The following is a 17,241-nucleotide window of genomic DNA, read 5'->3' as shown; positions in this document are numbered from 1 at the left end:
TCTTCCACTCAGCATTTAAGAGCCTTTTAATCTGCTGAGGGCCTCATTCATCCGTTACACTTCTAAACATCTTGTTTTACAAGTTCTTAAATGTAAAAAGACAATCTCTTTTTCTTTTCTGCAATCACTCTGTTCGGCTGAGTGAGTATGAGAGCTGCTGTGATGGCTGGCCTGTATTCTGGCTTGTCAGGCCAGCATAGGACTGTGGGTAATTGAATGAGGGTGTGCTGGAGAGCGCTGCGGTGAGGTCATCCGGCAGTACAGTGCTCAGCTGAAGCTCTGGATCTGCTATGAAGTCATTTTTTTCTTAAATGCTTCACGAGATACTGATCAGCCATCCACACTAATGTAGGTCAGCAAAACAATTTCCTAGACAAATTCTATAGGCTTTATACCTTCATTTAAAGTGTTGCCAACCTCAGACTCATCTGCTTGTAGTTTTCTGAAGAAAAGATAGACCCTTAAAGGGATTGTTCAGCCATAAATTTATATTATAAAAGCCTGAGGTTATTATTGCCTCCAGAATCCTTCAGAAAATAACCAAAATGATGATGGTAATGTTTTGGCTGAATGAAAACAGTGGCTTAGTTCACAAAAATGGAAATTCATAATCTGTTCACTAAGTCATTCTAAACCTGTATGACTTACTTTTTTTGAAGCAAAAAATATAAAACATGATATCAAATAAAAGATATCTTGAAAAATGTCTCCATAACTCAGTGGGGTTCTATATTGTTTTCGGTCCACTTTAGCTTTGTATCAACAAAAACTGTTGAAACATTCAAAATATCAAAATATCATCGTTTTCGTTCAGCCAAAACGTGACAATCATCGTGGTTATTTACTGAAGAGAAAATAACCTCATGTCCTTACTCAAATTAAACATTGGTGGTGAGTTCTGGCAAAGGGAGTAAAAGGTTATCTGGTGTTCTACCAGACGTCTCAGTCTTTCTGACTGCTGTTGTCTCATTCAGCCGCGGCTGCCAGGGAAGTGTTCTTGGCACTCGGCTCTCACTTCTTATTGGCTGTACTTTGAGCCACTGATGGAGGCATGTGCAACAGGATTAGGATTAAAGACCTGCTCACGTTACCGACCAAACCAGACAAGAAAACTGAAAGTGAGTGAGAATGAAAGTCATGAACAAAAGCTTCCACTTGCTCTGCACTTGACCTCTCCACAACCTTAGCAGCAAAAGGTTAAAATTCTAATGCATTTCATAAGAGGCAATTTGAAGACGTCATTTATTCATCATTTTCTCATTGACCTTACAATGCTGTCACTTGAATTTGGAGGTAAATATTGATATACAGACTATAATTCTTCCAGGGCTGCTGATTTGTTCAACGCTAGACATCGATTTCATTTAGTATTATGGATCTTGTGCTGTTATTTATTGAGCTGTGCTCTCATAAAAAAATTGCATACTGAGGGATAAATCTTGTCTACCCTTAAATGGGTGACATTGACACGGCTGTTGTTTGTCTGTTATGTGGCAGACCCCAGATGACTTGCATTGGCTCTTTATCTGGCTCTCTGTCCCATTACGTTACTGATAAGAATTCTGAAACCATCATCTGCACGGCCTTCTATCTGAGAAGACCGAAGCCATTAGTGCTACATGTTCTCTCTCTCTCTCTCTCTCTCTCTCTCTTTCTCTCTTGCTCTCGTTTGTTTTCAAAATACTTTACCATTCAAAAGTTTTTGGTCAGTATGATTTTTTTAATGTTGTGCTCACCAAGGCTGCATTTATTTTATCAGATATATAGTAAAAACAGTAATATTGTAAAATATTGTTAGAATTTAAAATAAAATGATTCTCTTTTAATATATTCCTGTGATGCAAAGCTGAATTTTCAGCAGCCGTTACTCCAGTCTTCAGAAATCATTCTAATATGCTGATTTGGTGCTTAAGTAACATTTTGTATTATCAATGTTAAAAATGCTTGTGTTCCCTAATTTTTTGTGGAATCCGTGATACATTTTAGAAAGTTCAGAAGAAGAGTGAAGAAAAATGCTCATGCTTTTTTGCTAATGCTTTTCATAATTGTTACTTGTAAACTGTGATTCTTTACCACAAAATGTGACTATTTTTAATTTTTAATAAGTTTATATCACATGCTTCCATAATTTCCAGAATAACAGATTGACACTCATGAAACTTCATTGCGACTTACCAAAAGGTGTTTTTCCTGGACATTTTGCCTTCTAGTCAAGCAGTGCAGCGTTCAAGGTGTCAGTGACATATATATCTGAAGCACATGTCATAGTATTGTGCTATTTTTGTACATTAAGGAGGTTTTTGGAATATTCCACTCGCTCATTCACTCTCAAGGGCTTCCAAAACAAAGAGGCCTTTGTGGGGGTGTCAAGCAGACAGGATTATTCAAATTTTGCTTCAAAATATGCTAATGCTGTGCAATGGCAAAACATGGTGCATGTCTTTCATACACTGTATGTCTTGTGTGGACCAGAATAAGTCCAACCAAAAGGCTTTCTGGGATTTTATACTTGAATTTTTCAGTATTGTTTGAGCATCCATTATCAAATGGAAATTTTTTTGTACCACTGCAAAATCACAAGTGAGAGCCATGGCAAGCCTTTCCCCATGTGCTTTTGTTCAGAACAGATTATGCATGGATGCAGAAGCATGTAAATATTGGGTAAATACTCACAACTGAATGTTATTTTAGTATTTTTATATACTATTATAGTATTTATTCATATTTTGAATGCACTTTTAATTTTATATATTTTTAAGTAATTTTATGTGCTTGTCATTTTTATAACTTTTTGTTTTTTAATATTTTATCTTTTCTATTTAGCTTTATTTTTATTTCAGTTTTAGTTTTAGAAATTCTAGTATGTCCTCTTGTATTTTATTTTGGGCATTTTTTTCATCTAAAATCTATGTTTTTTTTCAGGTTAATTTCACATTTAATTTCAATTAAGGAAATATAAACTATTACAGTAAATATAGTATAGTAAATTTGATATACTGTTATAGTATTTATTAATATTTAGATCTAGCTTTTATTTTTGTCTTTTCAGTTTTCATTTTAGTTTAAGTTTTAGTTATTTATTTTTTAAAAATATATAGAAAGCTTTATTTTAATTTAGTTTTAGAAATCTTAGTACTTGTTTTTCAGTAAGTTGCTAATGCAACATTTCTAGTTTTTAAATTTGTCATCTACAATCTATATATTTTTCAGCTTTGTTTCAATTAAGAAAATAGATTTAATAGTTGAGTTTAGTAAGAGTTTTAGTTAACAATAGCAACACTGACGCACTTTCTCTTTTCCATCAGCTCAGTTGTGCTGCACAGGGGCTTGACATATGATTTTCCGCATGTAACATCCAGTGTCATTACCGCACAGCATCCGCAAACCCACCCAAAGAACAACACTTCAGTTTATTTAAACCACCCACCCACCCACCCACCCACTGTTCTGGGACATTTGTTTTGTGTGCACAATGCCCTGGATTCTGAAGGAGAAGAAAGCCCAGGCTTTCACACATGCTGAAAAGAGCATTGTGTCAGAAGCAGGAAAGCAGAGCCAGCCATGAGTTAATGTTGCCCTACTTTTCTCCTACTCTGTGAGTCAGACCCTCTGCGACTCCTTCAAAATCTTTAGTCTCCACTCCTCCTTCCCTGCCTCGTTTGCCACCAGAGCTCCCCGCCGCTTGTGCCATTTCTCAGGAGAGCATGAGTCAGCACAACCCGCAGTTTCGGCTGTACTCCAGCGTGCCTTTTCCAGGTCGGTTTTGTCTTCTCATCTCTATGGTGACTGTGCTGGAGTGAGAGGGTCTGCATTGGGTGGGTCCCATGAACAGAGGCCCTGGCTGATTAAACATGGAGACAGATAAGTGTTTTGTTGTTTGGAGAGTTGTGTGTGTCGTTCTTCACTGTGGTTGACAGTAAGGTGACTTGTGACTGAGTGAGTCGGCTTTTTTCATCGATTAGTCTGTCGACATGGAGTTCAAGGAGCATGTGGGTGGGGTGAGTAGCATGACATGATGTGTAGTTTCACTTTTGCAGCACTGAGTCCTTTAGAGCGTTCTTTAAATTGTCTGTAAGTGCATTTTGTTGTCTGTTTTTAAATTTATGTTTTTAAAAGAATAATTTACCCTATCTCTTTAATCGTTTTTTTTTTTTTTTTTTTTGAGTTTACCCTTTTTTATCCTTTTACAGTTATCTCTTTTAAATTATTAAAAGGAAATTGTTTAAGTAATATCACTATTTACTCATCCTTGTGTCATTCCAAACTTTTATGATTATTTTATTTTTGCTTCTGTCATAAATAAAGACATAAATGGAGACATTTCCAAGAATGCTCCTGCTGCTCTTGAAAGTGAGTAGTGGCCAAGGGATGTTAAGCTCAAAAATGACAAAAATAAAATTAAAGCAGTCCATACGATTTTATACACTATATTCCAAGTCTTCTGAAGCCATACAGTAAATGTCAGTGAACTGAGGGAGAACTGTCCTTTTTAATAAAAAGTTACAATATAGCTCAATACTTCAGCACGGTTGCAGTCAATTGATCAAAAGTGACAGTAAACAACTGTAATGTTACAAAAAGATTTCTGTTTCATATAAATAATGTTCTTTTGAACTTTTTATTAATTAAAGAATCCTGAAAAAATTTATCGCAGTTTAAATCATGTAACACGGAAGACTTGAAAAAATTCAGCTTTGACATCACAGGAAAAAAATTACATTTTAAAATATATTCAAATAGAAAATACTTATTTTGAATTGTAACAAAATTTCACAATATCATTATTTTACTGTATTGTTGGTCAAATAAATGCAGCCTTGTTGAGCAGAAGACACCTCCTCTGAAAACAGCTAACGTTTGAACAGTAATATATATTAGACTGTCAAAATAATCAGTTCATTCATGAAATTTAGATAGAAAGAATTTATTCTTAAAAAATATCTCGATCAGGCTGATATTATTAATCAGCTGATATTTGGCCAAGTTCTCTTGACTTATAAACAGAAATGTTTATCTCCTCGCGTCATCCTACTGACAACTTTTTTTATTTTTGATTTTTTTTTTAATCTAAGTTTGTTTTGAGTACATCGCATTTCTGCTCGTTTTGCTCATATTTCTTGAATAAGGCACAAAACCTTTATAGTATTATTGCTAGCAAACAATTTAAACATTGAACTGCTAAACCACATCTCTGGCCAGCAACTCATTTGTAGGACAAAAACATTTGGCAGTTTTGATCCCAAAACAACACAACAGGCTCTGTTTTCAATAGTCTCATGAGCCCATACATCAGAGCGTGTTAGGCCTGTGCACTTTCTCCCAGAGCACAGGGATAACTGCTGATCAGGATTGACTCAGTATCCCTTTAATCCTCTCTTAGCCCTGACCACTTTCTGCATCCTAGCAGTGAGGCTTGGGGCTAGAGCACTGTTGTCCCTAAAATACTCCCCTTGTTGGTTTCTTGCCAGTGAACAGGGTGGGTGGGGGGGTGGTGGGGGGTGGGGGGTGGAAAACACCCTCCTCTGCAGTTCATTCGAAGTTGTTTTCTCTGCCTCCCTTGCTGCCTGGAGGAGATTAACAGGGAACAACACTGCGGGTATCTCCGCATCACTTGTCACTGACTCTGCCCTGTCTGGTGTCTCTCTGTGGGGATGGAGGCTGGTGTGATTAGTGAACACACACGTAAACACACATATAGCTTCTGCTGCCTGTCTTACACATGCTGGTAAGATGCCGGCAGCATGCTAACATCTTTTTTGTAGCAAGAGGGACGGAGAAAGATAAGATGTACAGTAAAATCTCATCATTTGAATGTTCATTTGATGCCTTTAAATATGCATTAGATGGAGATCTTCAACCATTCTGATGTGTCTCTGTTTTTTAACAACTTGCGCCATGAGTAACGCTTTTTTAAAGATATTGTGTCAAGTTAAAAGAAGATTGACTTTCAATACACCTGGAGCCTGTTTTGTTTTGCTGTGCTGCGTTTAGCTGTTTTTGAATGCAAGAACCACCCAGAATGCCCTAGCAACCACATAACAACATGTAAAAACACTTATACTAGTAACTGCATAGCAGCAACATACTGAGAAACACTCAGAACATCCTAGCAACCACATAGCAACACACTAACAACATCCTAGCAACTGCATAGCAACAAGTTCAAAACATACAGAACTCCATAGCAATTGCATAGCAACACACTCAGAATACCCCAGCAACTGCATAGCAACACTCTATAAACATTAAGAACATCCTAGCTGCTGCATATTAAGACTTTAAGAAACACTCAAAATCCTAGAAACTGCCTAGAAATGCTCTAAAACACTCAGAACACTGTAGCAACTACATAGTAGCAAAATAGAAACACTCAGAATACCCTAGCAACACACTAACAATGTACTAGCAACTGCATAGCAACACTCTATAAACATAAAGAACATTGTAGCAGCTGCATATTAACATAAAAACACTCTAGCAACCACATAGCAACACAACTGAAACACTCATAATATCCTAGCAACCACATAGCAACACATTAAAAGCACTCAGAACACCCTTGCAACCACATAACAACACTTAAGGTGATGATACACGGGGAAACTTTTTGAGCAATGTTGCTGGGCAGTGTTGCCATTAACGGGCAACCAGAGCCCACCACCGACCTAAAGTATCCAGAGTCATTTACTGCCCATTCTCAATGGGAAAGTGCCCAAACAACATCGCTTTGCACCATTGCTCAAAAAGTTGTCCTGTGCATCATCACCTATATCTTAACAACTGCATTGTGAAATGCTAAAGACACTCACAAAACTTTAGAAACCACATAGCTTCTTGCTGGCAACCACCCACAACACCCTAGATTTGTGGTGATAAGGCTAAGGGACTAAACTCCACCAGCACTTACTATTCAGAAAATGTAAAAATCAAGTCAATAATGTTAACTTGTAAAGATTAAGCCTCAATTATAAAACACTAACAAGGGATTTTAAATCAGAATGGTAGAAGACATCTGCTTTAATAGGTTGATTACAGCTTGACCTGAAGGTAGATTTTGCTGATGTAAGGTGGATTGAAACTCTGGCTCTCTCATTGGGACAGTTTGGCAGTCTGCTCATCACCTCTTCCCTGCTTTCTCTCTTTCTCCTGCTCTTTCCATGCCAGAGGTCACAGGTAAGGTCTTTGGGAGGATCTCATGCGTCTATTTTTACCTCCTAAGTCCTATTTGCTAAAGGCCATCTTTTTAGCTTGGCATCACACTGTTCTCTTGCTTCATGCGGGGCTCTGCTGGATTATATAACAGTCCAGCCACCTTCTCTGAATCACTGACACCTCGAGACAATGCACTGTTTTACTATCGCCAGAGTTTCCAGATAGGTTCTCAATGAACTGACCTTGGATCTTTGAACTCAGGTTGCAAAAACAAAGTGGTTGGGAAATCAGGCGGTTGTAATCCTCTTAAAGCACACACAAACCTTTAACTCACTTTCTCTTAAAGATCCTCCCTTTGTCTCTCAGCGTGAACTCTTTATGTAAGAGGCCAGTCTCAAAGGCCAGTTCATTGATGAGAATCGTTTGTGAAAAGCTCTGGGAGGATTCATTTTGATACACACTGAAACCAGATGCATTTTGTTTACACAATAGCACTGTCACAAAAACTGGTGAGCTGCCCCATATGGCAAATATATATATATTAATATTTCAATATATTTCCAAAAACAATTTTTTTTATATATTTATATATTTTATTTACCTCATATTTCGCATAAGCGAAATGTTAGCGAATTTTGGAAGACAAAAAAGTCCACTGTCAATAGTGTAATAATGCATGAAGCATTGCTCAAAGAAATCACTTTTAGACCAAGCAGCTTTTTTGTTGGTGAACACAGTAGTGTGACCAACTTGAACCCGCTGTGAAATCAGCATGGCGAAATCTTTCTACCTCATGTGAAATTCCAGATTGTTAAGATTCCTATGGAAATGACTTTTAGCCACAAAAAGTTGCTTAACAACGGAAAATGTACCCGCACCTTTAGAAATGTGCACTGTAATTGGCATTGTACAGCAGCTCTATTAAGCATGATATGGGATAGTTTAAATTTGCCTTCATTTTATGGGTAGACAAGCCTCCAAAGTGAAGGAACATGATTTCATTCACTGTCAGCGTAATGATAATCCTTACAAACCTTAGCACTCTGCTGCTGTTGAGACTCATTTATGGCAGATACAGGGTTTGAGTGAATTAGCTAGTAGGTTCAGACTCTGAGAGAGACCAGAGATGCATTATTAATCAGCATTTCTCTTTAATCAGAGACATTAAAGAGAGTCCGTTTTGCTTTGATAATCCATCCACCAACACTTTCTATCTTTATGTAGTTTTATGTCATTATTCAGGGATTTAAAGCATTATTAGTATTATTTTTTGAATATCTGATAATATATTGATGAGTACCATTACAGTTAGTAAATTGTAAATGTAAATTTTTAAGTTGTAATTCAGTTTTTATTTTAGTTACTATTATTATTATTTTTAATCAAAGTGTTGTTTACATTAATGAAAAAAAATGTAACTGTTAAATGTATGTTTTTTTTTAACACATTTGCTTAATATGACGGTTTCTAATTTAATAATTTAATACAACTGTTTCATTCTTTTCTGTTTAATTTCATGAACACCAATAAATATCTGGTGAGATGAATCTTAAACATTAGTTTTAGTAAGCATTAAACATTTAGTTTTAGTTTCCATTTTTTGATAATACACCTGATATATTTTTATATTTATTAAGTACTTAATGTGAATTATTTCGAGTTTGTGTAACACCGGTTGTTTCTAAGATTTACATATCTTGCAGATAAGTTTGCACTTCCAGGACTTTCTCAGACCAGCATGGATTCAACATTGAAATTCTTTGCAGTGGTTTTAAATCAGCGAATGAATGTCTGTTCTTAGTCAGGCCAGTAGGTCAGGAATTGGACTTCAGTTTCAATCTCATTTTGTGTGCAGTCTGTCTTTTGGTGGCCATGTCTGTCTGTGGGAGATCAGTTCTGTCGCTCTTTCTTAGGAGGATGGAAAAAATATTCAGTGTTATTAAGATGGACAGGTATTACATTTAGCTTCAGTTCATGCACCAAACTGTCTAAAGCAAAATGGGATTGAACCTCTCCTAGAGAAGGTTATCTGAAATAAATAGTCTCTGGTTTGTAAAACTAACTAGCTGGATCAACTTTGATCAAAGTTTTACTCTGCTAGGGTGGGTGTGAAGATTTTCAATGCACACACTGTTCTCTGTTTTTAACTGTTCAGTTTTTGGTGCAATCTTCTGTCTAATCACCAGATAATAGTTATGAAAGAGCTGTTCAGTGTTGGGAAGTTAACTAACAGAAGCTAGAAGAAGATTTAGTTAGGATTGCGATGCGCTATCTAACAAACAGTAATTTCCAGTGGAACATGAAGCTAGAGATGGGCTGACGTCCAATCCAATCACAGTGAAACAGAATGAGATTGAATTCAGAGGGAAATGGGAGAAAGGCAGAGATAGAGAGAGACAATGGCAAGGGAAGTGCATCCTTGGTCTGAGCAGTTGATTTCTGAAACACATTAGATTAGAAGATATGGAAGACTGCCAATGTTTCTGTTTAAACACAACGAACAGCAACAAGAATTGCACGGTGTGTCTGTTCATGCTGCACTGATATATCCCGGCTATTGTTTTTAATGTGGTTGAAGTGCCCGCTCCCTGATGCTCTCCTGCAGTCCTGCATAGTTCAATGGAGAGCATTAGCGTTTTAGAAGGAATATAATTAAATATGTGTTTAAGCGTGTGTTTACATGCTCTATCACATGCACTTTTGTAGAGTGCGGTATCATTTTGTGCATTTGTCAAATGAGCGGGAAGCACTTTTAGGCTATTGAGCAGATGTGACAGTCATTTATTGTGCTGGTTATTAGCATTACGCCACCGGTGGCTTCAGAATGGTTGAAAACTGGGTTTGTGGTTGGAGAAAAGACAGAGTAATATCCCCATGGAGCTTTTGAAAAGACGAATCCGTGGGACGGCCTCAATCAATGATTAATTTCACCCATCAAAGAGGCAATTTCTATGCAAACAGCATGATTTGCGGCTCTAATTATTAGTAGTCAGTGTGTGTGTGTATGTAGGGATTCACATTGGATGTTCCTTTGTTCATAATGCACTCATGAAAAGCCTTAGAGCAGTGATTAACAAAACCTTCAGTGATCCAGTAACAGAAACCTTTTGAATGTTGGGATATTTGGATGGTTTTTCCAGTACAGAGGGCTGAGGTGTGCCAGGTAAGTATAAATCTAAGGGCTATCTGAATATATCTTGACCGGGTGAAATAGTGTTGCATAAAGAGGCTTATCTTCAGGAGGCGATTAATCACCGCTGAACATTAATGACTATGATCGTTTTTGCAGGGCGAGCAAATGAATTTTAAGTGCAATGGCTGGAGGCCATTAAATGTGTTGAGCTGATGTGTGTGTATGTGTGTGAGGGTATAATTATACAGCTCAGCTGAGGTAAGGAAACACTGAGTGATTGAATATTTGCAGTGGAAGGTACTTATCTAAATTTCACTATCAAAACTATCCATTTTTTATTTTGCCTGAAGCTTCCAATCTGCCAATTATTCAAGCTGATGGGACTCATAATTGGCATTTTATAATTCAGGTCACACTCGCTATGAATTCATATTTTAAATGGTATTACTGAATGTCAGTTAACTAAGTTTAGCGTAAAACTATCATTAGTTAATGCATTAGATATTAGGAAACTAACAAAGAAAAATATGAATTCTGTCTTGCAGACATTCTGTCTTGCACTGAATAAAAAAACAAGTTAATTGCACCTTTTTTTCCTCACAATTGACTTTTTCTCCCAACTGCAAGTTTTTGAATTGTGAATTTATATCTTGCAATTCTGAGTTTGTCTTATAATTTTTAAAAAAGGTAAATAAAAAATATACTAATTAACATTAATAAACATTAAAATTAACATTAACCTAGATTAATAATTAAAAGTATTACTGAAATGAACCTTATTATAAAGTGTTTAAATATATGATACCAGTCTGACCTTATTAAAACAATATTAAAAATAAAGTGCAATGAATAAGATCTCAATAGATGTAGAGTCATGACACACACCCAGCTAACTGAATGACTTCCTTATAAATCTTTAACAGTTTTTATTATTATTATTATTGCTTTAATTACCAGCTGCTTCCTCTCAGTGTATAAATAATGAAGACGTTATTCTCAGGGAAGGGTTGAAAGCACTAGTTTTCATTAATGTTTCATACCACTGATTTTTCAAAGCAGTCTAATCACCTAGCAAACAGTTAATTGCTCTTTTATATGTGTGTGGGTTGTGTGTTTGAGTGAAAGAGAGAGTAACAGGGTTTCTGATGCAGGGTCAGCAGCTGTCAGGGAAGGCATGTTTATGTGAAATGAAGAGGGACATGTTAGGCCATCCCTCTCTGACTCTTTCAAATGCACCCTGCTGGATGAAGCTTTTGGCTTAAATTCGATGGTCACATTGGGTGGAAATAAACTAGAATGGACTGGATTATTAAGTGGGATGTGTGATGTCAGGGTTCTGCTTTGCTTGACATTTTTCTCTTTTCTTTGACATTCAGACTCTTAAAAAAATGGTTTCAAATTAGCCTGATGCCTTTTGAGAACCTTTTTACTGAATTTAACAATTAATTTTTTAATTCTGCTTTGGCAGCTGTAAAATATATTACAACATATGTGTAATATTTCATTAACGGATATAATGTGTTAATACACCAACTGAAGTACTAAAATCTTTTTTCTGCCTTTTTTTTGCCGTAATATTCTGCTTTGTACCTTTATAATATTTAAGCCACATGTAATCAAAGCTCATCAGAAGTAGCTGTGCTAAATACTAATATATAGAATGAGAACACAAGATGACTTGGTCTTTTTCACTTCCAAAAACATTATTTTGACATTATTGTTAACATAAATGTAGCATTATTTTACTGTATAATTACTTGAAATGTCACATTAGATTTATTTATTTTCACCAAGTAAGCTTACTGTTAACTATTTAACAAGTTTACCATATAATCTTTAGTCTTTTACCATTCAAATATTTTTTTATTTATTTTACTGTTATTTTTTACAGTGGTAAATCATGAGAATTATTACAATTATTTTATTTTATTGACACTCATAGCTTTATGGTATCTAAAATTAATTAATAGTGGTGAGTAACATTAAAAATAGAATGTAATAGGAAGTAAATATTTTCCACATTCAGACACATATGTAATATTTTATGAACCATTATTAATATATTAATACATTTACTAATAATTCAATAATCGTTCTTTAAGGCACTTATGGAGAACCCTATGTTTATAAGTGGTACTTACAAACAACTGTTATGAATTTGGTGAAAAAGATGCTGTTATATACTAGATAAAATCTTGAGTTAAAAAATTTGCAGGATTATTTCAGCATTAGTTTTCCAAATTCTTGAGGGTTTTTTGTGTGTTATAGATGACAGTGCCTCGGCGGCGAGCAGTATGGAGGTGACGGACCGGATCGCCTCTCTGGAGCAGCGGGTTCAGATGCAGGAGGATGAGATTCAGCTGCTCAAGTCGGCACTGGCTGATGTGGTGAGGAGACTGAACATCTCAGAGGAGCAGCAGGCCATGCTCAGCAGGAAGGGACCAACCAAAGGTACCACACAGACCCTCGGTCACCTCATTTGGTTGAAAGTCCTACAGTTTCCAGATCACGTTATTTATTTCAGCTTTGCATTCTATATCAGCTGCTTTGCATGTTCAGTGATTTCTTTGAGCCTCACGGAAAAACAAATCTCTACAGAACCACCTGCCATTTCTTATTTTTCATCTCCATTCCATCCATGCTCCAGCAGCAGTTTTCTCTCCTATTGCTATTCGTTTCCTTTCTTCTCTACTCTCCTATCCTCATATTCCCTTCCCTCAACTGTTCTCTCATACTGTGAGTATGTTTAGAAGCAGCAGTGAGGAGAGACTCTCCCTCCTCTGACAGCAGTTTTGGGAAGCCTGGTACTCACTTGTCAGAAGTTACACACTAATACAAAAAGAGCACATTTTAGTCACATCACTGGAACTGACATCAGAAATGCATGAACACCGAGGACTGAGTTATATTTCACTAAGTGATGCACTGATATAGAAATGTTTCTGGTATTTATAAACCATGATCAGTAGGTTCCATTTTAAATGTTAATCAGATTTGGTATTTGCTTGTAACGTAAGCATGTTGATAAACTGAGTGTTTATTAATATGCAAAATGGATACGGTAATTTTCAACCCAATGTTTATTTATATGATTTTATATACATGTAGGTATTTTAGTGACTGTTATTAAAATGTTCAGTATCACTTGCATAAATCATGAGTTATGTAACAGAAGTTCGTAGAGAGGTTAATGCTTAATCTACTGGGTTTAATTTAGAGATTATGAATTAATCTGATTTTATTTCTTATGCTTAATCTTATTCTAAACTCTTTTTCCAATTAATTAAAATATGATTAATTATTTATTACTTTAATTTTAATTAATATACTATTTTTTATGACTTATAACCAATATGATGATTATAATTTACAAGTAAATATATAGGTATTTAAGTCTTTTTTTTTTATAGACCACATTCACATTAAAGTTAATTTAAAGGGATAGTCCACTGTAAAAAAAAATCTGACATCATTTACCCTCATGTTGTTCCAAAACTTCCATTTCTTTCTTCTATGGAACATTAAAGATGATTTTTTTTAAAGAATGTTGTTAACTAAACAGTTTTGATTCCCATTGACTTTTAGTGGCCAAAAAATAAAGTAAAATTCAGTGGGAACTGAGACTGTTTGGTTACCATGATTCTTCAGAATATCTTCTTTTGCATTTCACAGAAAAGTCAGACAGGTTTGGAACAACATGAGGGTGATTAAAATTTGAGTAAATTAACTAACTTTCACACAAGTGAAATCATGGATAAAATCATCATAATGTACAGTAAAAAATAATTATTATTAATAATTATTATTATTATTATTATTATTATTTAACTTAGCCGAGGAAAATAGTGGAACTTATTTCTTTCAACGTCAACCTAATCAGACAGATAATAATAAAAAAAAAAAAATTGGCTGATATTCTTATGATCATTTATGTGTTGTGCATCCCTAATTTCACCCCAGCATGTGTGACACATAGTCCTGTCTCACACATAGTCTAGTTATTTTGAGTTTAATGAGATTAACATTATAAGATGCTTGTTAGTGTTCTTAACAAACACTCTGGTCGTAATTACATTTAATGCTAGACTGACAAACTACCACATCCACATATAATATCTCTCAAAAAATGAGAGACAATGAAAAACCTCAAGACTGATGTTAATTTTGGTCTAACAGACATGGAAAGTGGCTTGTCACCTTAATTATCTTGATTTTTTGGTGATTGTTTAACAAAGCTTTACTAAATCCACGTAATCCTTTGAACTGTAGGATAAAGTGGATAATTAGAGTCACATTTCTTTACCGTCTCAAAGGTTTGAAACACACTTGCTGCTTTGATGTCAGACACTAATTAGCCAGACTGCATGAATTTGTGCTACCAAATGTCAACCTGGGGTCCAAGACTCCTCAAACCAATAAAGAAATGTTTATTTTCGGTGTACTTCGAGTAGCTCATGTTCACTTCATCCATTCCTCCGCCTGTTTGAAGTGTGTGCGAGATGAGTCATGCTTTCCTTCTGCATAATCCTTGACACTCTGTGCAGGCTGATCTCTTTGAAACAAAAAAATCTTTGCTATTTCTCTCTTGCACTTTTGCCTCATCCTTTTTATTTTATTTTTTTCTACTGTTTTTTTTTTGTCCCTCAGCCTGCACATTCATAACACATTCAAGCAGCTCTGCTGTGATGAATATTTAATAATGCAGACGCATAGGGTAATGTAAATAAAGGCTCTCAAAAATCTTTGCCATCAGCAGTTAGACTGCAGGTGTGGACGCACTATTAAGTACTTGAATTGCACAAAGGCATATTCACCAACCTAGACTTCTGTGAACCACAATTGCATTTTAATGGAGTCCATTCGGGGCTCAACCTATTGCAGGACAGTCTGAGGAAGCAAGAAAAAATCTATTCTGGAATTTTGTGGTCACTGCTCTGTTCCAGTTCTTCCTAAATTCAGCGAATTTAGCATTTGGAAATCATTACTCTGTGATGCATTAAGTATATACACCACTGTTATAGTTTGAGGGTTAGTGAGGTTTATTTTATTTTTTTGAAAGAAATTAATAGTTTTATTCATAATGGATGCATTAAATTGATCAAAAGTAACAGTAAATGAATGTATTATGTTACACAAGATTTCTATTTCAAATAAATGCTGTTCTTTTGAACTTTCTAATCATCAAAGCATCCTAAAAAAAAATTTCCTGGTTCAACAAAAATATTAAGCAGCACAATAAAACCAAATCAGCAGAGTCAAAAAAATTACAAAAATTACTAACCCCAAACTTTTGAATGATAGTGTGTATAAAATTAAAGTGAGAGTTTTGTGGCTTTTGTCCGTGTGTTAGCTTTGAGTTCATCTGTATGTTAATATACCATAAACAGAATTCACTTTTATGTGTATTTAAAATTCAGTATATTTCTCTTTTTGGACAATGACGCAAGAATATAGATGACTCATCCTGCACTACACAGATTTTTGTCCAGTCAGATGATCTCTAGAATTACAGTATTACTCCCCTTAAACCACATTCAACTACCGTAACTAACATGTATCAAATGATTGTTCATGGCTATGGCATAACAAAAACTTTTTTGCCATTTAGAACAAAAGGCACGAGTCCCTTCTATATGTACCACTCAAACTTCAATTTCAATAGGATATAAATCAAAACAGGAAAAAAGCTGTGCTTGTCATGGGGCCCTTGAGAATGTAAAGTTAACTGTTAAAAGCTTGACATATAGTGGAGCTTGTTTACATAAAGAATGGTAACAACAGATAATAAATGCCTGACTGCAGTGCCTGTGTGTAATTCTGCCTTTGTGTCCTTCCATCTTTCAGCTAGACCAATGATTGCAGCTCTGCCCCTGAGATCCACGGTCAACAACGGTACTGTCCTGCCTAAGAAGGGCGGCACATTGCCATCCCCCTCCGGCTCCAAGAAGGACAACAACTCACCAGCAACCAAAAGGTAAGAGACTAAAAGATGACTCCACAAAAAAATTGCGTAATGTATGATGGGCACAGGCAACAATTTTTTTTAGTTTCAGACTTAGAAAACAAATATTTAGAGCTGATTTTATAATATAAATGTTTGCATTTGTCACGTGTCTCTTAGCAACAAGGCTTATATTTTTGTGAGAGTTTGCTGTATATAAAACAATTCACTACTTGAAAGTGTGTTAGTGTGTGACCCTCAGTCGTTTAATGTATAGTGTAAAAATCTGTTCAGATTTTAAAGGTCGTCTAGTATTCCTTAATCCATAATTGACTGAAATCTTAGTACTTTTCATTTTATTCATTGTTCAAATCATTCTCTATAATAGATATCCATCCAGCGCATGAAAATACACAAGATAACAGTGCAAGGTTTTGTCTCATAAAGGTCAGCTCACGTCTTTATCAGTTCATGATAAGACATGCTAAACCTGAAAGACACAGGTTCTCAAGTGAGTCAACTGTGACGCAGGAAGCAATGCAGTACGCCTAGGTTTTAGATGACAGAGAACAAGCCTTTTGAATTAGGTTGCAGCTAAACCTTATATTTCACTTCCTATTTTACAACTGCAACTTAAGTACTTGTAATAACTTAATTTCTCACAATTGACATTTTATTCCTCACAATTGCATCTTTACACAATATTGTTTAAAGGTTTGGGGTCGTTAAGATTTGAATGTTTTTGTTAAAAAATCTTACTGACCCAAAACTTTTGAAGGGTGTATCTCACAATGTGACTTTATATGTCATATTGGTACTTTTATACCATATTTTTCAGAAATAACATTCTTTTTCTTCAGTGTAATGTCTTAGAATGACACCAGGAAGCCATGAATAATAATGAGATCATTTTTCTTTCTAGAATCCGTAAACCATATTGATGAAATTATATTCAATAGGTTAAAATGCTTCTGCAGTTCTATTTTCTTGTCACTATGAAAATCAAAATTGCAAT

General features: G+C 35.4%; 1 protein-coding gene across 11 annotated transcripts in view; it reads left to right on the top strand.

Annotated features, from left to right (window-relative positions):
• The window catches only part of LOC109108391 (echinoderm microtubule-associated protein-like 1), a 46,593-nt gene that overhangs the window by 10,624 nt on the left and 18,728 nt on the right, over positions 1-17,241 (top strand). For 10 of the 11 annotated variants that reach the window (XR_006162205.1, XM_042774601.1, XM_042774599.1 and 7 more), the window contains exons 2-3: positions 12,554-12,736; positions 16,130-16,259. Coding sequence is in view for 10 of the 11 variants with exons in the window: in XM_042774601.1 (XP_042630535.1) it covers positions 12,554-12,736; positions 16,130-16,259 (313 nt within the window). In the remaining variant the exon portion in view is untranslated. Of the gene's footprint in view, positions 1-3,552; positions 3,757-12,553; positions 12,737-16,129; positions 16,260-17,241 lie in introns of those variants that run through there. The other variant, XM_042774597.1, reaches the window with a different exon arrangement.

Source organism: Cyprinus carpio, chromosome A17, assembly GCF_018340385.1.
Source record: "Cyprinus carpio isolate SPL01 chromosome A17, ASM1834038v1, whole genome shotgun sequence".
NCBI lineage: Eukaryota > Metazoa > Chordata > Actinopteri > Cypriniformes > Cyprinidae > Cyprinus > Cyprinus carpio.
Note: the sequence above shows the minus strand (reverse complement) of the source record. Positions and strands in the feature narration are given on the sequence as shown.